At 40.0% G+C, this 27318-nt stretch overlaps 2 protein-coding genes across 10 annotated transcripts in view; one reads left to right on the top strand and one right to left on the bottom strand.

The window, feature by feature from the left end:
- Window positions 1-19374, bottom strand: part of CEP63 (centrosomal protein 63) — a 41684-nt gene extending 22310 nt beyond the window's left edge. The window contains exons 1-5 of one of the 4 annotated variants that reach the window (XM_054595732.1): window positions 19148-19374; window positions 11032-11100; window positions 9908-10085; window positions 1877-1972; window positions 964-1086 (exon numbers count right to left, since the gene is read on the bottom strand). In XM_054595732.1, coding sequence (XP_054451707.1) covers window positions 964-1086; window positions 1877-1972; window positions 9908-10085; window positions 11032-11075 — 441 coding nt within the window. In that variant the 5' untranslated portion in view covers window positions 11076-11100; window positions 19148-19374. Of the gene's footprint in view, window positions 1-963; window positions 1087-1876; window positions 1973-9907; window positions 10086-11031; window positions 11101-18994; window positions 19085-19147 lie in introns of those variants that run through there. The other 3 variants (XM_054595733.1, XM_054595735.1, XM_054595734.1) reach the window with 3 other exon arrangements.
- Window positions 19047-26643, top strand: ANAPC13 (anaphase promoting complex subunit 13). Of its 6 annotated transcripts, none has more exons than XM_054595741.1 (3): window positions 19047-19193; window positions 22084-22209; window positions 26467-26643. In XM_054595741.1, exons 2-3 carry the CDS (start codon window positions 22111-22113, stop codon window positions 26590-26592), a joined length of 225 nt encoding a protein of 74 aa, XP_054451716.1. In that variant the 5' UTR covers window positions 19047-19193; window positions 22084-22110; the 3' UTR covers window positions 26593-26643. The 6 variants fall into 6 exon arrangements, with proteins under 6 accessions (XP_054451716.1, XP_054451711.1, XP_054451715.1 ...); XM_054595736.1 differs by having other exon boundaries at window positions 19050-19236; XM_054595740.1 differs by lacking the exon at window positions 19047-19193 and adding an exon at window positions 19388-19469.
- Window positions 26644-27318: the final 675 nt, after the last annotated feature.

The raw sequence follows: 27318 nt of genomic DNA, 5'->3' as shown, positions 1-27318 counted from the left end.
AGATTCTAAGCTCTTCAAATGGGTAAAAATAGTGACATGTAAAAGAACATTAAACAGAAATTGCAACTCTAAGTAGCAATAATGCATGGGCATTCAACAGTGCGCTCTGAGTAGAATCACTATAAGTAATCATAAAAAGATACTGAACAATGTTTCTCAAATAAGAATCAGCTAGGGGAGCTAGATAAAATGCAGATTCCTAGGTCCCGTGCCATACTACTGGATCAGAATCTCTGAGAGCCTAAGAGAGTCCTGGCTGATTCCTAGGTGCACTGGAGAACCAAGGGCAGAGACAGGAGGGGAGTGGCAGATTCCAGGGAAAAAGGACTGTGCTGCTCCTGCAGCTGCTCTTGGCAATACTAACTCACCACCTCCCTTAAGCCCTTCAGAGAATCAATCCAGTGTACAATAATCAAGGTCAGCAAAGGGGGACGTAAAAGGCTTCCTACATCTAAATGGGAACTGACGGTAAGCAATCTGATATGTAGACTACTCTGTACAAAAGAGCCGCCTGCTTTGAACAGTTACTAAGCCTCTATCTATAGGTGATAAATAAGACAAAGACCACTGCTCGCCAAAGACTGCTAGTAACCGCTGGTCAGTGTTCCCAATATTGGCATTTTGGGTACAATAATCCTTCCTGTGTGGAACAGTCTCCTGTATGTTTAGTGTTCCTGGTCCCTGTCCCCTAAACACCAGAATCACTCCCAGTCACTTTGACAACCAAAACAGTGTCTCCACACATTCCCAAATGTCCCTGGAGGGTGGTCCTGCCCTGTTGAGAATTAGCAATAGCTGGTAACCCCATCAACCACAGGGAACCACACATGGTGATAGGATGAAGGAGCTCGGTGGCAGTCCTGGAGAGGGTGCAAAACCGATTTTGGAAACGAGCACTATTAGAAATACCACTTGGCTCCAAGAGAGCTGACAATTGCTATGAAGAAATTACTATGAACGTACCTCTATTTTTCCAGTTAACCTCTCAATTTCAGATCGATCTTCCCTGTGATTTTTGGTGTTTCCTCTGAAGTCCCTTATTTGTTTTTTTTGTAGTTTTTCATAGCTTCTCTTCAGTTTGCCTAACTGTAGACACAGTTATTTCTAGACTTAAAATGTAAGAATGTAAACAGTGGTGGTGGAACAAATTGGTATTCTGAAAGCAAGAGCAGTGCTAAATAGTACTACTGAAAAGAGCTTAAGAACATGTTTGATTTGCAAATTAAAATACAAAACAACTCAAAACTACATATAAAACATAAACCCTAGAGAAGGAATGCATGGAGTCAAAGAAAAATAGAGGGAAAATATTTTTCTAAACAAAGCTTTAATTTTTAGTACAAATACCTTGTTTTAAGAGCCCCACAACTCATCCCAACCCTCACGCACAGCATCAAGGCTGGTGGTTCTTGAGCCACTCCCCTGTGGGACACTGATACTCAGTAAGCAGGAGAGAAGTATTTGGGAATTGAGTAAAAATAAAAGCAATTTTTTCCCAATCTAAAGAATAAGATTGAGTTAATAGATATTATAGAATTTTCTTACTTCTCTTATTTATCCCCAAATGCTTCTGAAACCTTTGGATCCTCCATTACTTAAAATCTAGTAACTGATTTAACTTAAAAAAAATATTTAATGTAAGTTTTTGGTGTCAATATGCCACCATATTATACAAAAATAGCTCTATGTCTTTTGGGTACTCAACCAAGAAACTTATTTCAGAATCTCTGTTCTAGGTAGCATCAAACATATAATTAGGCAAAATTTCCAACCCTGTTCCTCCTATGGAACTTTACAAAGTAGAAATTAGCCCATTAACAAAATTCTCAAGGGTTAAAGGGACAAAATGATACCACACATAGAATTAAAATCTCACTTCTTCATGTAGTTTCTTTAACTCTTGCTTATAGTCCATGGCCATCTCTTGCTTGCCTTTTTCAAGTTCTTCTACCTGCTGACGCAACATTCCAACCTAGAAGTAGACAGGTGGTAGCATTTCTCATTATTAGCATTGAAACAATATCCCTGAAACATAAAAATGGAAAATAACCTTGGTACTCATTTATAAATACAATTTCTCAAATGTATACGGTATTACCCCACTTTTCAGTAAGTCAAATATCTAAGTATTTAATAACCTGTAACAATGCCAAAAAAATGGAAAACAACTGTTCTATTTCTAGGTTTAGGTGAAAACCTGCTCCCAGTGTCTATTTTCCCCAACTCTTTTTCTTTAAAAAAACAAAAACCTCATGAAACAAATTAAGAGGGATAAAGTTATAAGAACCTTGGAAACTAAGAATATTGAACAAAAATCTGAGTCATCAGGAGTAAGCTCTATAAATCAAAATGCAAAATAGTAATGTCAGACAGAAAAGACAGTAGGAGACTTGTACCTGCTTTACCATACGTTCCACTTCAGAGAAATCCGTTCCACCAACTAGAGCAAGGACGTTTTATCTTAACCCATTTCACCATGGTTTGATACCAGCCACAGCTAGTTCATGTCCAGCCCTCACCTCTATCACTAACCATCAGTATTTCTCAACCTCTCTCCCAGTTACAATTTCATCTATTAATAAATGAGAAGGGAGAGGGAGAAGGAGGATCAAGAGGTACTTTTCTCAATTACAATACAGAATGGTAATTTTAGAAACAAAACTAAAAAATAGATCCTGAAAGTTTTTATCACAAGAAAAATATTGTAACTGTGTATGATGATGGATGTTATGCAGACTTACTGTGGTGATCATTTTACAATATATACAAATATTAAATCATTACTTGCACACCTGAAACTAATATGTTATAGCTCAATTATACCTCAGTTTAAGAAAACAAAAAAAATTATTTTTAGAACAAAAAGTTAATGGAATTCCAATGAAAAATTCTAGTAGGATTATTTTGAACTTAAAAATGATCAAATTTCTGAAGTTCAAATTAGAAGAATGATTAAACATAGCCAATAAAATGGAAAAGGGAAAAGTACTTTTTAAAAAGGACCAAAGTGAATCTTTACTGGATTTCTGAGTAGGAGGAAACTTTCTGAGCTTAAAACTAATGAGTCATTTAAACACAAGAGAATTGACTACGTAAAAAATGTAAAACTTCTATATTAAAAAAAGTCCCATTAAAATTAAAAAGCAAATAAACTGAAAAAACCGCTTATAAAAATATTTCAAAAGATTTTTAATTTTTATGTATTTTCTTCTAAATTGTTTCCATCTTGTTCAGAGACCATACTCTGACTTCAAGGCTTTGAATTGTGTCGAGATTTACTTTCTGGCCCAGCAAATGCTCAATTTTGGAAAGAGTTCTGTTAGAAAAGAATGTGTACTCTGCAGTCCTCTTGTGCAACGTTCTGTATGTATAAATTAGGTCAAGTGTGTTGATCATGATGCTCAAGTCTATATCCTTACTGATGTTTCTCTTATTCCATCAGTTACTAAGGAAAGTGGGTTAAAACCCCAGCTACAATTGACTTACTCTATTTCTCCTTGTAGTCCTGCCATTTTTGGCATAGAGATAACACAGAGCAAGAGAGAAATTTCTTTTAAGACTATTTTATTAGAAACGTACACATTTATATATATTTTTGTCTTAGTTTGAGTTCCCCCAAGTGTAGCCTGAGACACGGACTTCGAGGCAGGTAATTGAAAGTGATCCCAGGTAGCACAGTGAGGAAATGAAAAGGGAGACCCAGAGAAGGGAGGAAAGCCAACAAAACGGTGTGTTACTGAGTCAATTTCTGCAGTTAAGCAGCTGGGCTAAATCACACTGGGAACTCACCAAGGAACCAGACAGAATGTGTTTCAGAATAGTCCCTCTAAGGGACAGGAAGCTGGAGAATTTATCCACGGATTCTAGTTCCTCCACTCCTTAAGGCTTGCCCCGTGACTCTTAACATCCCATGCTTCTAGGTTTCTCCTGAGCAGCTTTCCGGGCTCCAGAGAGAGAAGCATAGTGTAGTGAGATGCTGGCAGTGCACAGGAGCTGTATGAGTATGACAGCCAAGATGAAACAAGGAGGCAATGAAGTGCTAGAGGCCACACAGAATGTCTGCTACAGCTAGGTATACTGGAGTTTCGTATTTTATCATTATAAAGTGTTTCTCTTCACCTGGGTAATGTTCATTGCTTCTGCTTCAAATATTATATATTTTTCCTAATATAAATGTACCTATACAATATCTCTATTCAAAGTGTTTACATGATACATTATTTTTATTTTACTTTTTACTTTGAACTTTGCTGTACCTTTATAAACACCAAATAATTGAGTTTAATTATTTTTACCCAGTTGGACAATTTTTACCTTTTAATTGGGCCATTTAGTGCATTTACGTGAAACTAACATAATGTTATAGCTCAATTATACCTCAGTTTATGAAAACAGAAAATAGTAGATTTTTTTAGAACAAAAAGTTAATGGAATTCCAATGAAAAATTCTAGTAGGATTTTTTTTAACTTGAAAAAGTGATTTTGAAGTTCAAATTAGAAGATGGATTTTAATCTCTCATCTTATTAAGTGCTATTTGTATTTAATAAGCTCTATGTTCCTTTTTCTCTTTCTTGACTTCTTTGGAAATGATAACTTATCATTTCATTTTTCTCCTATTAGTTTAGAAAATACATACTCTATTAAAATGTTAATATATACTTCTAATGGTTCTCTCAAGATTAACACACAGGTCTGCAACTGAATAAATCTAATGTTTATTAGTAGTTTTACTAATTCCCAGGACTAATTCTCAGGCAACTGAATGACTATGGAAATACTTTTAATTCCATTTACCCCCAATCTGACATAAATGCCATTCTAATCCTATACATATGTTAAACTGAAAAGGATACTGTTGTTATATACAGTTAATAGCCATTTAGGTTTACCCACATATTTATGATTTCCTTTCATTTCTTCCTTCCTCTCTTATGCCCCCATTTGGGATCACTTTCCTTGTGCCTGAAGAATATTCCCTAGTATTTCCTTGGCACAGGTCTGTTAGTGATAAATTCTTTTCCATTTTTACTGATTTGAAAATGTCTTTCATCTTCATTCTGGGTATAGATTTCTGGTTTGCAGAGGAAAAGAGTCATTTCTTTGCCAAGGTCATTCTACTGTCTTCTGGCTTCCACTGTTTCAGCTGACAACTCAACTGCTGGGAACTGATTGTAGATAATCTGTCTTTTTTTTCTTGGTAGAAAAACTTTTTGGCTGGTTGTTTGTTTGCTTTTCAGATTTCTACTTTGTCTTTAGTTTTCAGCCTAGCTAAATATCTTTTATTTATCTTGCTTGAGATCCTTACATTCCTTAAATACACAGTCTTCCTCACTTTTGGCAAAACTTCAGCCAATTTACTTTCAAATATTGCTTCTGCCTATTCTCACTAATTTTTTTCCTTCAGGGATTCCAAAAGCAGCCATATTTACTTTCTCACTGTATCCTCTTTCTTTTGCTTTCTTTTCTATATTTGCTAGCATTTGGTCTGTTTTATTGTAAATATTTGCTTCTGTGCCATCTTCAGTTTACTAATTACCTCAGTCTTTAAGACCTTAATTTTAATTATTCTCTTTTTCAATACTTTCATTTCCACTCATTTTGGTATTTTCTTTCATTTCCAGCTCTTTCTTGAATTGCTCTTATCTCTTGTCTCTTTGAACACAGTAAATACAGCTACCCATAAAGTCTAAGCATAATAGTACCACTGTCTATATTCTCCTTGGGTCTGTTTTTATCTTCTACTGCCTTTCCTTTTTCAAATTTTTGTTGTCTTGTCTCCTTATGTGTCTAACCTCACTTTCTCAGTGGTTATCAAGCATCATGGTTGCAAACTTGTTAGAAAAAATACTCCAAGACCCAGAATGGTCTCTTTTTCCTTTGGAGAAAATATGTTTGCTTTTCCCAGGTTCCCAGAAGCCCTAGCACTTCAGAAACTGCCTGGGGACAGGATCCTCTAGGGTCACCTTCAACTAGTTCACAGATTTAGATGTCTGCAGCTTAGCAGCAGTTTGAAGAGGGCCTGTTCTACAACTGGCCCATCCTTATTCTTTGCAGGTTCCCAACCCAAAATGAGGGGGGTTCAGAACCACCTTGGACACCAAATCCTTTATTCTCTTAACCCCTTGAAGTTATCAAAAACCCATTCAGTCTCTATCCTCTCAGTGGTCTTCTCTCATTTCAGCTAATAATTGGCCCAAGCTCTGTACTCACCTCCATGGACCTTTTAGCCTCACCCAGATCCCGACCTGGTAATTCTTTACCGTCTTGTCAGCACTCTCCTTCAAGCAAATTATTTTTAATCTAACTTACCTACTTGTCCTCAGTAGGTGAATTGGCCCAAATGACCTAGTCTGCCATTACCAAATGTTAAAGTCTGAAAGATTCACATTTAACTAAAAACATCCGGAGTGAAATTTACTTCTAAAGCAGAATTCTATAGCTAATCAAACTTTCAATCAGACATGAAAAAAGAACAAAGACATTTCCAGATATGTAAAAGTATGTTCTACCAAAGTGAAGAAGTAGATTTATAAAACCTGCAGGATAATGGTGATGGGAGTTCCCAAGATGAAGCTATACTGCTAGCCTAGAGAGCGACTTATCCATATTTGACAATGGAGAGCTCCAAAAAAAGAAAGAAAGAAAGAAAATAGGTACATTAACTGATATGTCTGAAAACACTAAGAGAAGACATATTTGTGTCAGAGAGCTTGGGAAGAATCAATAGTAGGTACATTTTTTTTTTAATCCTCACCAAAGAGTATGTTTTTTATTGATTGTAGATAGAGAGAAAGGGGGAGAGACAGAAAGAGAAACATCGATCAGTTACCTCCCATACGCACCTGGACCAGGGATCAAACTCACAACCTAGGTACGTGCCCTGACTGGAAATCAAACCTGCAGACTTTTGGTGGACAGGGTGACCCTCCAACCAACTAACCTAGGGCAGTAGGTACACTTTTTAAAACCAAATAAAAATGAGACAATTATTAATTCCAGGGAAAACAAAAAAATTGTACAAGAAATAAGTTTGATTATCATTATACTATCTGACTCAGCTGTAAAGAATATTTTCCATCTTAATGATGTATATACTGAATACTGAGCTGACAAAAATTAAGACATACAATCCTGGCAGGATGAGGGAATGGAAATTGTATGGAAGACAGCAAACTCCTTAATTTTCATAGTAGCAAGTCATTAGGTAAATAACTAAACCTGAAAATTAATACGTAAGTATAAAAATGTTACTTAGAAGCATGGGGAGAATACCAAAAGGAAGACTTAAAGGCACTGAAATGACTGCTTCAGAGCAGCAGGAATCGTAGGCTTGGCAGGGGGGTGGGGGGAGGCACAGATAATTACTCTTTCATTACGAGCCTCATAGAAACATTTTTCTTTGTACTTACTATGCATGGCAGGCATAAATATTTCGTGTGAAGGAAAGACTCGTTAATTTTATGTAGGTACCAGGGTCTGGCTCATAATGAGCACTCAAAATATTTAAGTTTCTTAAAGAAAAGGAGGAGAAAAAGAGGTGAAGTACTGAGTGAAGGATGGCCTTAGATAGAGAAAAAGGAGCCAAGGTTTGAACGGTCAGTGTGGACGACAGAAGAGCTAAAATAATTGATTCTAGGTACAATTTATAGTTTTCAAAGTGCTTTCTGACACAGTAACTCAATCTTCACAACAACTCTCAGACATGGGTTTTTATCCTAATTTTACACATGATGAAACAGGCTGAGAAGTTAAATTATTTGTTCAGGGTCAGTCAACTGAAAAGAGGCAGAGCCAGGACTCCAAATTCCTTACCCGTTTCATTAAGTCTACCTGCTCTGTAGGGTGTGAGAAGGTAACAGCCGCAGGAATGTCCATGAAAACCAACCCAATCCCAACAGTGCAATCAGAAAACACATGACGCATTCCCTTACGAAGTGAGTTGTTTATACTAGTATCCCTCCAAAAAGGATGCTAGGAGGAGGGGCTGGTGCTGGTCACAACAGCCACCCAGCAGGATATTAGGAACTTGAGGCAGAATGTAAATCGACTTATGTCACCAAACACAGTGTTTAGTGCTACTGGCATTTCTATACAGCAAAACTTTCTATGAAGAGAGAAAGGTGCAATGCACTGATTTACACCCTGGAGCTAGCTCTTTATCTCACTGTGGGCCTGTCATCTAAGCCACACTAGTTAATACCGTAAGACTAACTGCTTCAAGGCTGACCAATAAAAATAAAAAAAACTTAAAGCCCTATTTTCTAGTTCTCATGTGATTTACTGTTCAAAGTAGAATTGAACACGGTATTACCAACACAATTTCAGAGACAAACTCTATGGAATAGAGTCCCATGACTAGTGTTTGGGAAAAGCCCTTTAGTTCTAGAAACTTCATCAACTTTCAGCAGCACATTCAATGAAGTGGCAAATTGACCAAACAGCTACCATTCTAAATTTCTTCTATGTGCCAGGCCAAACCTGTCATCTTCAAATCCTTAACAGGGACCTGAAAAATTCTCTTTGAGGTATTAAATAATAGCAATAATGTCCTTAATATCCAAACTAAGCTACAGAAATAAATTCAAACAGCATCAGAGTGACTAAATATTCTCATAATCACGTACACAGGAATTTCTTTAACAGGTTTCTAACAAAACAGATGACTTGGATACATATGTATAGTGATTTCTTAACTACAAAATCTCTATCACTTTAACTTACTAAACAGAACAACTTTTGTTTTGCTCTAAGAGAAATAAAGAAGTGGCAGCTAAAGCAGATTCCTGGATAAGGAGCACTAACCCTATATAAATTAAAATAAAAATAAACAATTGATTCCATGTACTTTTTCACCACCTCGATCTTTGCATGAGGTATAATTTTAAAATACGCTCTCAAAGTTCTATCCAAATCTGAAATAAATTCCAGTTTAGCAAGTGGCGTTCACAGAAAACTGAATTTTATATGGCTGTTTTTTTTACTACACAGTGTTTTGACCCAAAGTGCAAATGGCCAACGAATGAGAGAGTCATTTGAGAAGCATAAAAACACTTTTATCAAGGCTGGCTCTCTCCTTGTTAAGTGAAATAGTCTAAAATGCTCTAGATACGTGTCATCAGTAGAATCACAATTTCAGTGTGTGCCATTCACGGAGATGCACCTCAGTAAACTAAGTAACAGCACTGAGCGGTGACCCTCCTGGCAGGAAAGGCCATCAGAGTGGGGTTTGCGACCAGTGTTTCCCCACAACTCTTCCAATACATCTGAGGTTGACATTCATGCAATTTAGAGCCAATTCTTGTACTTATACATGCTTTCTGTTTCCTTTCCCATATTCAGTGGACTTTTACTGCACCAGCTAAATTATGAGGAATCAATCAGCAACCATTATTAAACTTTGCCCCCAAATCACCAATAACTGTGGGGGGTGGAATTGCAAGTAATTTTTATTTTCTTCTTTATTTGTTTTCCCCTAATTTTGAACAAGGACAAATATAAAATTTGTAAAGGGTTTTTGAATTTTGTTTTAAATCTAACCAAAAAAAGCAAATTATTGAATTCTGGGCTTAACTTCTTTACATGAGGCATACAATGAGGTCAAAAGCAACGTTCACTAAACTCAGTGGAAGTTGATATGGACATACAGGATGGCGGTTACACAAAGATCATGTGACACAATGACATTTTCATAAAGAAGTTATGCAGGTATTATACACGATCATTGAAATAAATGTTAATATTTTTAGGCATTTTCACAAGGAATTTTCCCTCTAAAAGAAACCATCAGAATTAAAAGACAACACAGAAACATATGACATAAAAAGGCTTTCTTCAACAAATATTTAAGAAATATATCGAATATAAAATGTCAAAATATCAAAAAGAGGAAAAAATCAACTGCTTCACCTCTTTGTGTTTTATGCCCAGCTGGCCCCTAAGAGTCTTCAGCTCCCGCTCACGGGTGTCCAGGCGAGTCTGCAGGGCGTGTGTCTGCCCTTCCCATTCGGATTTTTGATGAGCCACCATAATGTCAATCTGTTTCATGAGCTCCTGTAGTTCTGCTTCACAGGATGTCAGAAATCCCCTGTACATAAGAACAGACACGTAAGAACACAGAACCCATGTCAAAGTGGTTTTTCATCTTTCATATGCAAAAATAAAGATGTAAACCTACTTGAAGAGGAACAATGTTGATAAATAAATTATCAGAGGCAAAGAACAGGATTTCTGAGCTTTTCCTTTTAATGTTCCTGTTAAGGTGATACCTTATCCCACAAAATATTTTATCTTCCTCTCAAGGGCTAACCTAAAGCCTACGTCTTTTGGTCAAACACAAAATTGATGTTCTAAATCTGGGTAGGAGTGAGACATCGACAGCCAACGACTAGCACTTTGGAAATTTCTTAGGGAAGCCTTCAGGGAGAATCCAGGCCAGCTGATGTCACATCCTCGGCTAGCCAAAATCAAAAGCCTTGGAAGCAAGTAGGCTACTGGGGAAATAACACAATTTTATAAGCTGTTTCAAGAAATTCATCCTTGAGTCAGATTCATTTCAACTATTTTTTCCCACCTTATTATTAGGAACCTACTGCAACCTATCTGATTTTTGTAAACCTACCGACGGTCCTCCAAAGTTTCAGGAGGTGCCAGATACTACAGGGTTGGAAACAGAAGTAGACACAGACATACGGGATGCACAAAGGTTTCCAGAAACACTCACAGAGCTATGATTGCCAAGGCTTAACTACTTTTTAAAAAGAGCATTGTTCTTAGTGTCGCAAGGCCTCTGTACTTCTACTTTTGCTTTTAAGAATAGAACATTGAAAGAGGAATAAAGGCAAGCGTCCAGCTTCATGCTGCTAAAACGAAGCAAACACCCCAGGGAGAGATGCTATCCACAAACACCACGAACCAGCTCAGCTTTGGCTGGACACTTTTGCTTCTGTACCCAGAGAACAAAATGGCCAGACGCATACCTCAAATATGCTGTTTAAACTCAGAGAGAAGCTTCAGGACAAAAGCAAACTTACCCATCATGTCCCCGATTTTGTATTCCTTCCAACAAAGCCTCCATTGCCAAATCCCCTTTGCTTTGGCAACTGGAAAAGCAAAAATAGCAATCAGGAGAAAATTCAGTGTTTGAGTTCTAACATTTCCACTGACAAACTTAAGAATGTCAATGAAAGCATACAAATAACAATAAGAAAATGCAGCGCTTCTTAGGATGACTGTAGGAGCAGTCAAGGAGTATCACTTCAAAAAATATTAGGACTAAATACACTGCAGACTGAAACAAAGTAACTTAGAAGTGACCTGAATGGCGGTGGACACTCTCCCCACATGGCTGAAACCCAGTACCTCATTGCTGTGTCCCTACTTCCTACCACAGGGTGGACTGGGGTGAGGTGGGTGCTAGAAGCAGATGGACACGGACACAAACCCTCACACGGGAGAAATCAGGGGTCATACACATCACCCAAAAAAGTGTAGCTTATTGTTCTTGTTGTTGTTTTTTAAGAGATTATAAACAGGTTGAATGCCCTGTCTGAACCCCTTGGTCCATCACAGGAGCTCCTGTTCACCCTCAAAATGACAAAACCCCTGAAGCTTCTTGGAATACCCTCCCCTCCTCTGAAAGGCATCTATGCCGCCCTCCCCCGCCCCCCGCATCCTTCCTAGTCCTTAACATGTTCCTTCATAGGAGCTACACCCAGTGGAACACATCCTTTTTCCTTGTGATCCATTCTTCAAGGGGAGAAAACCGATTTCATTCATCCCGGCAACTCCAGAGCTTAGTGTAGCACTTCAGCATGGCATGTGCTGGATGCGTTTGGCTGAACTTCTGCCAATTCCCCTCCCTTTTATCTATTTCCCCACACAAACTGGTCACAGCTGGAGAACTACAGAGACGTCTGGCAGAGAAGGAAGAGAAGGGAGACAGAGAGACTGTTATAGAAAGGGAAGACCCCATAAAGGAAGGAAGGTAGGGAGAGAGGAAAGACCACCCTTAAATTCAGAATTGAGTAGCCAATGAGTAGCAATGCCTATTGTAGGTTTCTCACCTATTATCACAAATCTTCAAAACATTAATCAATATCAAACCACTCCTCACTCCTGAGATAATGCTTTTCTCCTTAAACCTTCAAAGACTCAATCATGAATTTGTCTTTTAGGTAATTCCCACATGCAGTGGTGTGGAGATTCTGCCTCTCTGTCCTAATGCCTTGTCTAAAAATTATAAATACTTCCCTGAGGATTCTTTCATTCAACAAAGAATTCAGTGTTGTACTAACCACTAGATACATAGTGATGAAAGACATGGCCCTTTTCAAGGAATGAATAGTTCAGTATGGAAAAGAAAAAATAACTAAAAATGCTCTCCCAGACGGAAAGTTTAATGACAGAGACATTCTCCTGGAAACACAGAGGATGAGAAAACTGGAAACTATGACCACTGTGTGTTATTTGCATCTATTTTTGAAGTTCTAACAGGAATATTAAGCTTCATGCATAAATATGGCAGAAAGGTTTTTTTCCCCAGTTGGTTTGTCCTTCATTAGACAAAATAAAAAACTAAAGAGAAAGGTTTTCATGTTCTAGGCCACTTTCTTTCAGACCACAATACAGTCCATCCCGGCACAACCGAGACTCCGTGATGTGGTCCACCCTGGAGAACGGAGAGGCAGCAGAGACTTAACCCAGTTCCATGCAGGTGGAGAGCCAGGATACAGTCCTGCTCTGCCACTGACTAGCTTTGTGTCCTTGGACTTCAGTTTTTGCATCTGTAAAATGAGGAATATGAACTATAATCTCTAAGCTTTCTTCCAGCTTTTTCATGGGATTCTAATACCCAGTTAAGTGCCCGCTTGTAACTAGCACGCTCTTAACAACTATACATGGATATTTTTTAAATATGTAAGAAAGTGCTATTATTCAAAATTATCATTAATAAAATTATAGTTCTAATTTAGGTCATGTTATTCTGAAACATTAATATACTTAAAATATATATTATTAATACTTAGTAATATATAACACATTGATATATTTTCTGGATGACACTATTTAATAATTAGCAATATTTATAACAGAAGCTAAAAGTTATTGAGTGCTCAACTGTTCTGCCTTGTATATACTAATTCAACACTCATAAAGATAAATACTTTCAGGAAACTTCTGAGTCTCAACCAATGTACAATATTTATATATTTTATAGTACTCCAGATCTTAAAATACCTTTATATCTCCTTTTGATTCATTAGAGCCTTCCTGACAATAATCAAAATCACACCAAATTGAAAAATCTGAATATAGGAAAAATGTAACCTGAAGGATGGCATCACTATTATGGCCACCAGGTGGCAGTAGCACAACAATGAAAATAGCCCACATAAGGGGAGAAATTGCCATTTCAGGAATCAAAATAATGGTCTAAGATAGAGATCCCTGTTTTTAAAGCAGGGGAGGGGACCAGCAGCATTCTCTGTGTGCAATAAAGTAATCTTACTACTGTGTAATGTGTTTCTTTAACAATACTCTCACCATCTGCTTGAGCAGCTCTCCAACAGCATCAATTCTCATTTCTTAGGATATGCTAACTAGCAAGGACTCAGATTTGTCTGTGGACCTTTTTCTCATTTCAGTTTCTCATAGTTGTATCTCTAATTCCTTTCCTAACCCTCACTCGGCTCTATGCACTATGTCACTGCTTTCTTCTTTGCCTATGCCATGTGATAATTATGTAAAGTTTGATATTCTTTGTTCATGGTATTAAACACAAATTTAAGTTACTACTGTTTGGTAATCTGCCACTCCTGACCTCTAACATCAATGCTAATGTGGTTAAATGGAAACTGTGTAGCTCTACAATTGTTACAGGGCAATCTTAGTCATTTCTACATTTAGACCAAGACATCAACGAACAAGTTACTAATTATCAACTCTCCTTTGGAATGAAAGCTGTTTAAAATAGTGAAATCTGGAATAGGATGGTTAAAAGAAATACAAGCTTTATCACCAAGTCTGGGAAGCAGGAGAACACACTTTATATTTTAGGGGGAAAAAATAATCCAAATAGGATATCTGATAATGGGCAAATCCTTGAAACTCATTAACATATTCCTAGGACTTCAAGAAACAGAAAGCACCTGAAAACCTTCAATTTAACCTCTTCACTTTACAGATCAGAAAAAAAAATATCTAGAGTATATGGCCAAGATAAAATTACTCACAAAATGGGACACAGGAAGAAAAAAACTCTAGAATTACAAATAAATGTGCACTAACAGAAGGATATGTCTACCCATCAAATCTCACTAAAGAAGGATAACAATGCTCTGTCCCTTACCTGCCTTGGTGTTACTATGATTACAAAGATCCATGGTGCTGTCAGGTATACTATGGCTGCTCTAATAAACAATCAGGATAATTTGCCATTACCCAGAAGGGTCCCTAAACGTAAGGGGGAAAAATATCAGCAGATAAAGTATCAAAGAAATTTTCTAAAATAAAAATAAAAATTTAAAACTCTGTCTAAACTGTGACTCAAAATCCAGAAAGGATAAAGGGAAAGACTGAGAAATCTGAGTAAACAAAAATACATTTTCAGGGAGGGGTGGGCGGGGAAAAGGAAGGGAAGGGTCAAGTCAAGGAACATATAACAAGGACTCATGGACAAAACCAAAGTGGGAAAGGGAGAAGGAGAGGGAGTTGTGGGGCCGGGGAAAGTGGTGGGGGGTAGGCAGAGACAAATGTATTTGAAAAAAAATTAATTAAGAAAATACATTTTCATATGGGGAAAATGCCAAAAGCAAAGTTAAAAGACAAATGACAGTGGTATTTGAAAGTCTTATCACAAAGGTTTACTTATGCAAATACACAGAGAACCTAAAAATTGAGGGGGAAAAAACAAATAGAAGACATGAAAAAGTAGCTCATAGAAAAAGAAATGCAAATGAACTTTAATGTATGAAAAGGTGCTCAATCTTGCTCAGCAAGTTTAAGACACACTGTTATCCTTTCTTCTGTATTAGATTAACCAAAAATTAAAAGTTTGACAATATACACTCATGAGACATGGGAAGACAGGCACCTGTGTACAAGGCACATAGGTATGCAAAGTGGTACAACTACTACAGAGGTGATTTTGGCAATATCTAACAACCGATATGTGTGCATTTGTTACCCTTTGATTCAAAAATGCCACTTACAGGAAACCATACCAAAGATACATTAGCAAAAATACAAAATCACATATGCACAACTATATACATTGCACAACTAAATAGTAGGAAAAAACACAAGCACCTATCAACAGGGGACTATGTGAATATTCATCCCTCAATGAAATACTATAAAGCTATAAAAAGGGATAACAGTCTCTACATATTTCTGCAGTTATACAGGGTATATATTATTAGGTGAAAAAAAGCAAGATACAAAACAGTATATACAAGTACTACCATTTATCAAAAGGGAATACATATATGTGTGATATATACACAAAGTGAATATATAAAACATGTATATGTGTGTATATGTATACATACATAGATCTATAGATATAATGCATTTGTTCTCAGGAACAGATAAACTCAAAACTAGTAAATATGACACCTATTAGAAAGGGAATAAGATGGAGAAAACAGGGATGAAAGCTCAGCTTATCTGGATGTACTTTGTTTTATAGGTACTTGTTTTATAGAAATCATGCTAATGTCTTACATATAATAAAACAAATCCAAATGGGGAAAAAAGCAGGATTGAAAAATAAAAATAAACTTAAATCAACTATCAACTAGATATCAGGTTGGCAGCATAACGATATAACAAATTGTTTCATGGCTTTAAAATGGAATAATTGTACTGTGCATATCCAAATGGAATATATACTAAGAATAAAAGAGAACTACAAAAAAAATCCCTGCACACTATTTAGGAATCATATTTTTGATAATAAAATTGGTATTGTTCATTTGTAACAGTTACATATAAGAAAAAAGTAGTTATATTAATGGTACTATGTACTAATATTTTCAGCAAAAGAGAAAAAGATACAAATATAAAATCAAATATGCAAAAAAACTATAAAATTGAAAATAAATTGGAAATACCAGGGTGAATTCTACATATTTCTCTTTTAAAAATATATTTCCTGAATCTGGCCACTGTAAATCTAGCACTAATGACCAATCCAGCAGTAAGAGCACCTCCAGTGCCCAGACTGTAGTCTCTAAATACCATCTCCCATTCAAACGAACCAGGCTTCCTGGTGGCCAGACATATATAAATGGCCAGGAACATGTTTTACCAGAAAATGAGAAAATTATCAAAGACTGCTGGTCATATTGAAGTGGAAAGGACCAACTTAAAGGGGCCACCACTAGCCGAAAACAGGATAATTTGAGTACCAAAAAAAAAAAAAAGAAAAAAAGAGGATGGCTGATAGGTTGAAACAGTTTAAATCTATGCAAGTCAATAAGTTGATGATTTTTTTTAAAAGGAAAAAACCCTCATGGTTACCTTTGGAGGTTGTTAGGCCACCAACTCATTACTGAAGTCTGAAAAAAGAGGGAAAGAATTAAGCATTTTTCTTGCCTTTCCTGTCCAAATTGTATTTCAAATGATTGATGGTAGTCAAATAGCTCATAGGAGAAAGTTCTTCTTCATGAAGGATTTCCAGCTATTAAATACTGAAGGAACGATAGAATTAGAAAATCACCACATTACAACCCCTGACGCAATAATGGATATGGCAATCTAAATCCATGAAAAGACTTAACCAATATGTGAAAAGTTCACAGGGAATTTCATAATGGATGGACAGGGCTGACAAGACCTAAACCCACTGCGCTACTCAATCTTAATATCACAAAAAGAGAGACGACTCATTGTGTGCCTCTGTCATAATTAATGCAACAAGAAGTGCACTGCACCACCTAGGAAATCTCCCTATACCCCTCCCCCCAAAAAACAAGGCTGTCTGATCAAGCTTCTAGATCAGTGCTGTTCAACAGAACTTCCTGCAATTATGGAAATATTTCCTATCTACACCAAACAGTAACCATGAGGTGACTACTGGGCACTTGAAACATGGCTAATATGACAAGGGAACTGAATTTTTAGTTTCATTTTAATTCATTTAAATGGTCACAGCTAGCTGGTGGCTACTATAGATGGATAGTGGCATTCTAGACCTAACTGCTAGCTTAAAGAAAATATATTTACATGTTAAAGGACATCAGGCAGATGCAATCAGCTGAACCTAGAATATTAAGGGGAGAAAGGAGGCAAGGGAACTGCTATATTTAATAAAAGATTTACAAAGTGTATCAACCAAATGCAACATGTGTATCTCTACAGGATTTTGATCCAAACAATTATAAAAAGATATTGAAGGGACAGTGGGGAAAACTGAACCCAGACTGAATACTGACGTTATAGAATTTTTATTTATTTTCATAGGTGGTGACCGTGCTGTGGTTTTGTATAACTGAAAAACAAACCTAGCTCTTGAAGGAAAAAAATAAATGAACATAACATAAAAACAAAAAATTCAGATCGTGGAACTTGTGTCAATGTTGGCTTCAGCTGAACTTCAAATCAGGGGGACATTTTTTTTTTAAGTGGGAGGTTCTGAGAGTGGACTGCTGATGCTCACTGTCGGCCACCTCTACCACATACAACAGGAGGGACCACGCACAGGTCTTCCTTTTAATGGGAGGAAGATGGCATCAGTACGATTAACATACAGTTATTACAAATAACTTCTAAAAACCAGAATCTACATACTGAATGTTTATAAATCTCTAGTAGCACATTTTACATATTTTTTACTATATTGTACTGATCATTCATTGTTAATGATACAATCAAAGAGCAAGGTCAGGATAAGATGGCACTACACCAAATAACACTTTTATTACATCACTAAGTTACAGCTTTAAATCTAAATGTAAATATTTTAAGGTAACGTGTAGTTGATGATCCTTATTATGATTTCCTTTTCATATCTATAAAATTAAGTGCAAGCATACGGGTGGGGGGTGGGGTGGAGGTGACTGCATAACTATAGGGTACCTATTCTACAACACTTGATTAAATGAATGAATAAACACAAGATTTCAGGAATCCGATGAAAAGCTCAAAAAAACCACTTTGTGCATGTTAAGTTTACTGTAACTGCAAATGAAGACTAGTCACCGACATCGTGCTCATCTTCACTCTCTGATGTTGTAAGAGACATACGGAAAAAACCACATTATGAGCCTAGATGTGCCGTATAGATATCTTCATTCAATTGTTCCTAAGGAATCACCCCTTTCATACCCGCACTCTTATCATTTACTTCCCATCCATGATTTGCATGGAGCAATCCACAGTTCAGTCTCTCCCGATCTCTACATTTCTCTCCCTTCTGTACTAACATTTACGTTTTTAAACCAACTCTTGTTAAAATTGCTAAACTTCCCACCATAAATGAGCCGGCATCACCTGCCTTTGATGATGTAAGTAGCTACAACACTAGCAAGCTAACCAGATAAGGCAGGATAGGCGGGAAGGTAGCCGCAGGGATCCCTCCCCCGAAGTGGTGGAAGGACCCACAGCTGGCTCCGCCCCGGGCGCTGAGGGGTCGGGAGCACCTCGTCCGCCCCGCCACCCTCTCGCCCGCCAGGCCTCGGGGAAGGGCTGACCACCTGGCTGGGCCGGATGGCGCGCCTGGCAGGGCCATATCCGCCTTCGCGGGTCTGCAAGGCGTAAGCAGAGTGACCGAGGGGCGGGGCGCCGGGGCGAGCCCGGGCCGGTGGAGGCGGGCCTCGCGGCCTACGCGCTGCTGCGGAAGCCAGCCCCCGGCCATACTGCGGCCCAGCCGGCGGCACCATCGCGGCCAAGGCTGCCTCTGGACTTGGACACGCCCGCCTCTCCCCTGCCCTCCGTGCGCACAGGCGGTTAGAGGGCTGCCACGCGCGCGCGCCCGAGCCTTCCCGCCGTTACCTCCGGCCAGGGGCGCGCGCGCGCGTCACCGCCAACCTGACGTCCAGCCTTCGCCGTCGGCACGTTTGTTCCGCCCCCTTCCCGCTCACTTTTAATGGAAACCACCTCCTCCCTAACCACCCCTACTCCACGCAAGCTAATGGACTCACTCACATCCGGGGATTGGAGGAAAAGGCGTGCAGATGACGTGGTGCCGAGGGTGGGCTCCGGCGGCCGCGGGTGCAGCGTTGGGTCGGGTGCCGGTAAGGGTTTTCCGCGCCCCTAGCCTAGGTTTTGGAGGGCGGGAACGAGTTCGTTCCACAGCGTCACATTTCTCCCCAGCCCTATGGGCCGAGACTGACTGTCGTCACTTCATCCGCCTCATCGCTGCTCTTACCGCACCCCTGGTCGGATAGAAAGGGACTTCGGTGGCGGGATTGGATTTGTTCCTTTCCCGCCACCCTCACCCACACCCCCCGCCCCGCTTCCAAGTTTGGTATGTCCAGCCTGAGGCCGGAAGTCGGTGCTGTGGGGCGGCCTCACACACCTGTTCACATGGTGGTAGCCTGCGAGGGTCATTTTTAGCGAGGGCGAAGTCCTTCTTGCTTTGATCTTGTAACTAGTATTTACAGAGATGGGTAAAAAGTGCCCCTGCCCTGGGGAACGCACGCACCGGTGTCTTGAAAGAGCATGAAACAGGCAGTGTGACAAGATCCCCATCGGATCATTCAGCGTGCACGGGGACCGGGGAGGGCGGACGCTGCGCTCTGCCTGGGGCAGAAACAGCCTTCTGCAGGAACCAAGGTTTTTAGACTGGCTGTGGGTAAGCTAGAGGGGCGCGCAGGGAGCGCGGGGGACAGCATTCCAGGATTAGGATTATCACACGTGTAACAAAAATTTCTTCAGGAAACTGGTAGTGGTTAATTATGTCGAGTGTAGCAAAATCGTGGGACACGTCCTCAAGTGGCCGCGTCCTGAAGTTGCCTCTCATGATGCTTTCCAGCCCCTTAAGAGTGAAAACACCTTAGCGCCTAACTCAGGAAATGGGATGTTGACCCTGATGATCTAAGGGCCATGTTGAATTTGGAAGGAAAAGTACAGGTTAGTGATGGGAGAAAGAGGCGTTTAAGTGCAAAGGATGGAAAGTATGATAGGATTAGAGGTGCTGGAAAGAGTAACGGGTGAAAAACACTGAGGCCAAATTGGGGAGATATGTGTTAAGGCGTCATTGATACAAAACTTAGACATAACAATTGGAGATGACAATACCTGAGCAGTTGGTCACAGACAGGACCAAATAGGTGTTTGGTGGATCACAGGACAAGAAGGAAGTATTCGAGGGCAGAATGCCTGCTGAAGCTGGAATGATTTGAGAACACTATCAAAATGGGGGAATCTGGGCCTGGGGAAATCAGCAGGTTTTGATCAGCAGAGAAAAGGGAGGAGGGTATTCCGGAGGCCAGAGCCTCAAGGACAAAGGAATGGCAGCTGGAAAAAGTGATTTTGTAAGGCAGGGACTCTGGAAATATAACTGGAACTGGGGTAACGACCCCTTATGTGTAAGTTTCCTAAAGGTAGGATTGTTCTTGTTTTGAGTTTTTCACAGGATAATTGTGGATTAATTCTTGGGTGAAACATCAAGACCTCATCTGGTTCGCTGGTCGCAGAGGTACCTGGGCACCTTTTGCTTCAGTTTTGCCTAGTTCCTTATCATGGGGGTGAAAACCTCTCCCCCATCCAAACCTGTATAATTATTATCTAACTATTAGGGCAGGTTTGCAGTCATACTGTTGGGGGTAAGCACAGGCCTATATGAAGGACTTGTATTCCACTCCCAAAGACTGTTTCTTGTATGAGTCTTCATACTGTTAAGAAGTGGCTTTGTATTCCACTCCCAAAGACTGTTTCTTGTATGAGTCTTCATACTGTTAAGAAGTGGGGGTGACTGAGTACCTTTGGTGCCATTGGCTTCCAGGCCATGAGGAGGGCTGTTTTGTAGCAAGGAACATGGTAGGGTGATACCTGTGATGAATAATAGCTCAAACCTGGAAACAAGGAACCTAGAGGTACCCTCTAAGCTGACTACAGCCATTTGGTGGGGGGAGGGCCAGGGATGGGCAATCAACCATGATAAGTAAGCATCTTGATCCAGCATTAAAGGGCGCACAACATTGAGAATCAGAGGAACCCCAAAAGGAAAGGAAACCAGCAGCATGGGGTCCTGACAGTATTACTCACCTAGAGGTGCTTCTTTCAGGGTCCAGTCCAGATGCCCTTCTTAAGAAAGGAGGCCTTGTCCTTTACAAGCTCAGCTGAGGGTTTCTGTCAGGTCTGTGGTTGGTCACTTGTAGAACCCAGTTCAGTGTCACCTCAGTATGTTCATTTAGCTTCTTAGCCTAAAAATGCCAGCATTAGAACCCAGGCAGGTGGTGACTCTTGTAAAAATGGTGCAGGAAATGCTAGAGGGACCAAAGAGGAGACTTGGTTATGAGCCAGGGAATAGTCCAAGGCATCCTGAACAGGGAAAGGTGAATGTGCAAGATAGGAGAGAAAAAGCTACATTCTAGGTGTTTTATGGCGTTGTAACAGAGGATCTCAAATATATTGCCTTCCTGTCACACTGTGACACTGCTTTGTCAACTGGGCTGTGTCTCATGTCTAGTGTACACTACAGAGCATCCATCGCCAGAAGGGGAGAGGAGGAGTGGAGTGGACAGATAGGAGGGACTGTGATCATAGAAATAAGTTGTTTGTGGCCCAGATGCGATGAGTCTTTCCCAGGGTGATACTGTGCCAAGAGACACATCCAGGCTAAAAAGCCTGGTAAAGCCTAGTGCTGGATTACAACCCCTCATGAGTCTTTATGTATTAGAAATAACCTCTTTGGCCCTGGCTGGTATGGCTCAGTGGATTGAGTGCTGGCCCATGAACCAAAGGGTCGCTGGTTCGATTCCCAGTCAGGGCACATGCCTGGGTTGTGGGCAAGCTCCCCAGTAGGGGGCGCTCAAGAGGCAATCATACATTGATGTTTCTCACCCTCTCCTTCTCCCTCCCCCTCTGTGTAAAAAATAAGTAAATAAAATCTTTTAAATAATGTCTTTGGCTTACAGATTTGACAAGATCAAAGCTGCAGGAAAATGGACAGTGAAGTACAGAGAGATGGAAGGATCTTGGATTTGATTGATGATGCTTGGCGAGAAGATAAGCTGCCTTACGAGGATGTTGCAATACCACTGGTAAGCTATAATTGGTGCTAAGGATGACGGGTTAAAGGTGTGACCTGGTGAGCCCTAGGAGAGGTAGAATATCAAGGGCAAATAAACTAGTAGAGCAAAGAAATCAAAGCTGTGGAGTCCACTAACTTTAGAAGCTTCAGGAGAGCATCTAGACTTTTTATTTGAAGAGAAGTGTGATTTAGAGAGCCAACGTAACCAGCTCAGGTACGGGTCATGTCAGGACTGGAACCCAAGTCTTCTGAGCCATTTTCGGTCAAGTACACCAAAGCCAGTAAGCCAAATAATGCGAGGTCAGTGCAAAGGTAGGGAAGAGTACAAAGCAATGGCATATAAGCTATATAGTATTTATTACTTCCCTACCTGTGGCTTGTGAGTCTGTTGACATTTTTAAAAGCTCACATTCTTGGAACACACACCTATCCTATGTTCCCTGGAAAATATTCAAAAGACATCTGGCTTTTCTTCTTTTGCCTTTAGACCAACGGTCTCCTGGAATATGCTTTTCTGGAAAAGTATATAGTTCTCTGGAAAACTGCCCTGAAAGGAGTTTGTTAAACTTTATGTACTAAATGATCTAAAAGCTTTGCTTGTACTCATGCTTATTAAATACGCTGTTTATGTCATAGAGGCCTACAAAGGACAAAGAGATCGGACACCAGGGACTGTTTTTCTTTAGAATATGCCAACAGTCCTGAGGAGAGCAAGAGATGAGACCTGGCTGGTGTGGCTCAGTGGATTGGGTGCCGGCCTGCGAGCCAAAGGGTCGCTGGTTTGATTCCCAGTCAGGGCACATGCCAGGTTGCGGGCCAGGTCCCCAGTAAGGGATGTGCGAGAGGCAACAACACAATGATGTTTCTCTCCCTCCCTTTCCCTCTGTCTAAAAATAATTTTTAAAAAAAATAATAATAATGTGTTAAATGAGTAATATATATATATCCAATAATCAGCCAGAGCTTAGTTCAAGTTTAGAAAAATAGTCAAAAGAGAGGGTGTAATGAAGAATTACAGCTGCCACTTTGGGAACGCTAGTTTTATGCCATGGACCAAGGCTGAAATTTGACATACATCATCTCCAGTCTTAAAACCACCTTGCAAGGGTGGTGGTGTTATCCCCATTTTACAGGGAGGAAACAGGGTCGGAGAGCAGAACTTGCCCAGGGGTTGGGTAGCTGAGAAGCTGGACTTCACACCTAGGTCTGTGAGGTGAGGCTCCAGACCTGGTCCTGTAAACTTTGGTTTCTTTCATTCCGCAAGCATTGCAATAATTATTATAATTATTTACTTCTGTGTGTTACCTCTCTAGACCCCCACAGGGGCTAGATTATATGCCAGATTATGTGAACATAAAATATAGTTTCTGCCCCTGGCCAGGAGGGAGGTCTACAGTGGTAACACATAGAAATAAATAATTATAATAACATGGATTCTAAGTAGGGGTCATGAACAGCCACCATAGTATAAGAAGTGGCTCATTTCCTGGCGGGCATCAGGAAAGACCTTGGAGAGAATATAACGTTTAAGCTGGTCCTAAAGGAGGACCAGAAGTTTAGTGTAGACGAGGGCACTCCAGCAGTGGGGACACATGTGCAGAGGCTGAGAGCTTTAAACGTCTTCAAGAGACAGGTATTCAGTGTGGATGGAAGACATGCTTGTCATGTAAGGTAGGCCCCAACGTTTGGCTTGGGCCAGATATTGAGAGGAACATTTGACACTGTGCTTAGAACTCATCCTGGGGGTATTCAGGAATGAATGGTCTGCTAAACAGAAGTCTGCCATGCTTAAAATCAGGTTTTGGAAAATCCTTTTGGCAGCGTTGTCACAGAATGTCTACCATGAAGAAGGGGGCAGGTGACAGGGCAGAGACCAATTAGAAAGCCATTGCAAGGGTCTAGGCAAGGGAGGTGGGACATGCCTATGGCAGGATTTGGGGACCATTGTGTGGTAGGGGATGAAGGAGAGTGAAGCTTCCGTGCTAACTCCCAGGATGCAGCCTGGCCCTGTCGCTAATCCACGTCTTTTCCCTTGTCCTGTGATCCTAAGGCATTGTGCGCATCAGTTAGCTTTTGGTATTGTCTAACAAGTCTCCCTAAAACATAGTGGCTTAAAACAGTAGCGACTTCCCTTACGATTTTGTAGCTCAGCTGAGAGGATCTTCTGGTCTTCGCCAGCTCCCTGCTGGACTGGCTTGTGTTCTGCAGTCAGCCAGCAGGCCAGCTGGAGGCGGGGCAACTCAGGACACCTCCTCACTCTGCCAGTTAAGCAGGCTGTGAGCTGGGACGACGAGGTGGCTAGTCCGCCGTCTCTCATTATCCAGGAGACTAGCCCAGCTTCACATGGCCATCTCAGGGTCCAAGAGCACCTTCAGAGCAAACTGCAGGCTTCCTGGAGCTTAGGTCAAGCACCCACCCACTGGACTGCACCTGCTTTCTGTTGGCCAGAGCAAGGGACCTGGCCAGTCCCCGTCCAGGACTGGGGAAACAGACTGCCCTTCCTTTTCATATGAGTAGTTGCAAAGAATTATGGTCATTTTTATAATATGCCAGAACAGATGGTTGTGTTTATGATGCTTTGTTTTCCAGGCACATATGTAACTGTATATGTTGGCATTCATTGCCAAGAGACAATAGTGACCAAATGAAAGACATTATTAGAACGCATACTAGAATCACAGATGGGAGGAAATTCAGCAAAGTTGCCTGCCTCTGAATTAAATAATTTATTAAGCAAGGACTTGTTTATGTTTTGTCAGCTATAACTAATTATTGGAACCGAACTTTCACTTCAAGTTTGAGCGTATTATTGCTTTACAATAAGTGATAGTTATGTTCAATTTGTGCAAGTATGTTTCAATTTCGGTCTTAACATTGGTAGAGCAAGAAAATGTATGTGATTCAAATATATTTGTCATATTATAAATCATTTAATGTATACTGAACATAACTCTAAGGGAGAAAAACATTATATTCATATACTGTTAATTGGAATCCATTGGAAAACCCTTAGTCTGGATATTGAGTAACAGTCTGCTAACCCTAAAAAAAGTGTAAATTCAGATAATTAAAAAGAAACATATTGATATCGGTGAAGTCTGATACAAAGCAGAGTCATGGTAGTAATAAATTTAAATTTAAAATATAAGGAAACTTTCTTAAAAGTTCTCACCACACACACAAAAATGGTAACTATGTGAAGTGATGGATGTGTTAACTAACCTTATTGTAACTATCTCACAGTATATGTATAACAAATCATCACATTGTACTCTTTAAATTTACAAAATACTGTATGTAAATTAAACCTCAGTAAAGCTGGAAAAATATATATACTTTTTACAATATATGTTATAAAATGTGTGTGTGTGTGTGTGTGTGTGTAGACTTGTTAGGCAACAGCAAAAGCTAACTGGTATGCACAATGCCTTAGGATCACAAGACAAGGGAAAATATATATATATATATTTATAAATATATATAAATTATTCCAGATTGTATGTTAAGTGTGGCAAGTGGCTTACCATTTTAAGAAAATGCTGGCCGGGGGCGAATGGGTCATTTGCCATGTTTTATATTGCCTGGCTCCACCACTAGGGGGTAGTCTTAAATTGTTAAATTTTCACTGCTCCCCACTTAACGCCATTATAATCTAGGCATGTTGGGTGCAGGATAGTTTTTGAATACATTCCTTCTGCTAAAGGACTATGCCAGCAAATGTGATATTCTATTAAGCACCCCCCACCCCCAAAAAAGACAATATTGGCTCTTTGTAGTTTTCCCGGCCACTACTAATGACAGCAGATACTCCTTCAGCACTGGATGTCCCATGCAGGGCTGAGCACTTGGTCTAAATTACCACATTTAGTCTCACAGCAGTCCTCTGAGCTGATGGCTCCATTGTTCTTGTCTTTCCAAAGGGTTTGAGGTCCAGGGGTTTGAATACCTTGCCTGAGTAACCTAGCAAGCGGTGGAGTTGTGGGCTTGGATCCCAGAGGCTTCTGGAAGCTCATGCCCTTAGCCTTCTGCCACGTTGCCTCCTGCACAATAGCCATAAGGCCTTCAGTCCTTTCTGGAGAGGACCTGAGTGATAATTCTGATCCCTCCTCAGGTCTCTTTATTCTAGCTCCTTCTTTGGGATATACTTCTATCAGTTATGCTGCCTGTTTCCAGGAACTCAGGTTTTAATTCTATGTGCTCTTGAGTTTTAAGGAGTTTGTTAATGTACAGGATACTGTCATTCTGAATGTCCATTGTACCTTTTCAGAATGAGCTTCCTGAACCCGAACAGGACAACGGTGGCACCACAGAATCCGTTAAAGAACAGGAGATGAAGTGGACCGACTTGGCCTTACAGTACCTGCATGAGAACGTTCCCCCCGTAGGAAACTGACACCTGGCTCCCTTCTCATGGATGGATTTTAAAAAAAAAACAAAAAACACAGATACAAACAGTTTTCTTTCAGTCTCCTAAGTCAAATCTTTCACTGGTAGATCAACACTCAAAAATGTACACCCACTTAGTTTGTGGCAGCAGAGTGCAATGTGCAAATACTCACTAGAATGAGAAACGGATTGAGATTTTTCAGGAATGCAGAATATTTGGCTCTTTGAACCTAATGTTCTTCATTCCCTAGCCTGTGTTTAAACACGTTTGGTTAAACATTTGCCTTTAACTCTAATTTCGCTTTACTGCCACAGTTCAACACTTCCAACTGCTTATGTGGGTCCTGTGACAGGTGACTGAAGATATGAGAGGGAAGGCCTAGGAAGAGGAACCCAACATAAGGAGAATCGCTAACCTTTCCTGTCCCCCTGCTTGGCAAAGCATCTAAGTGCATGGGTAGGAAGCCTGGAAATGTAATAGATATTTAGAAGTGCGTTCACTGACTACTAGGATTCCTGAGATTCCCCTGTGATATTTTCAAACTTTGGATACATTTATAAATTAAACAGGATCTGACAGTTCCCTCTGCTCGCCCTACCACTTTTTTGATGCTTTGGCAGGGATCCTTGGCCACATGGACTACTAGTTTTATCCAGTAATGGGATTTATCTCCTCGGAGCCCTTTGAGACATAACTGAAACACTATGGAGTCAGTATTTAGTTACACATTTG

This window comes from Pteronotus mesoamericanus, unplaced genomic scaffold (assembly GCF_021234165.1).
Source record: "Pteronotus mesoamericanus isolate MK-2021 breed Mesoamerican mustached bat unplaced genomic scaffold, CSHL_Meso_final scaffold_54, whole genome shotgun sequence".
In the NCBI taxonomy this organism is placed as follows: domain Eukaryota; kingdom Metazoa; phylum Chordata; class Mammalia; order Chiroptera; family Mormoopidae; genus Pteronotus; species Pteronotus mesoamericanus.
Note: the sequence above shows the minus strand (reverse complement) of the source record. Positions and strands in the feature narration are given on the sequence as shown.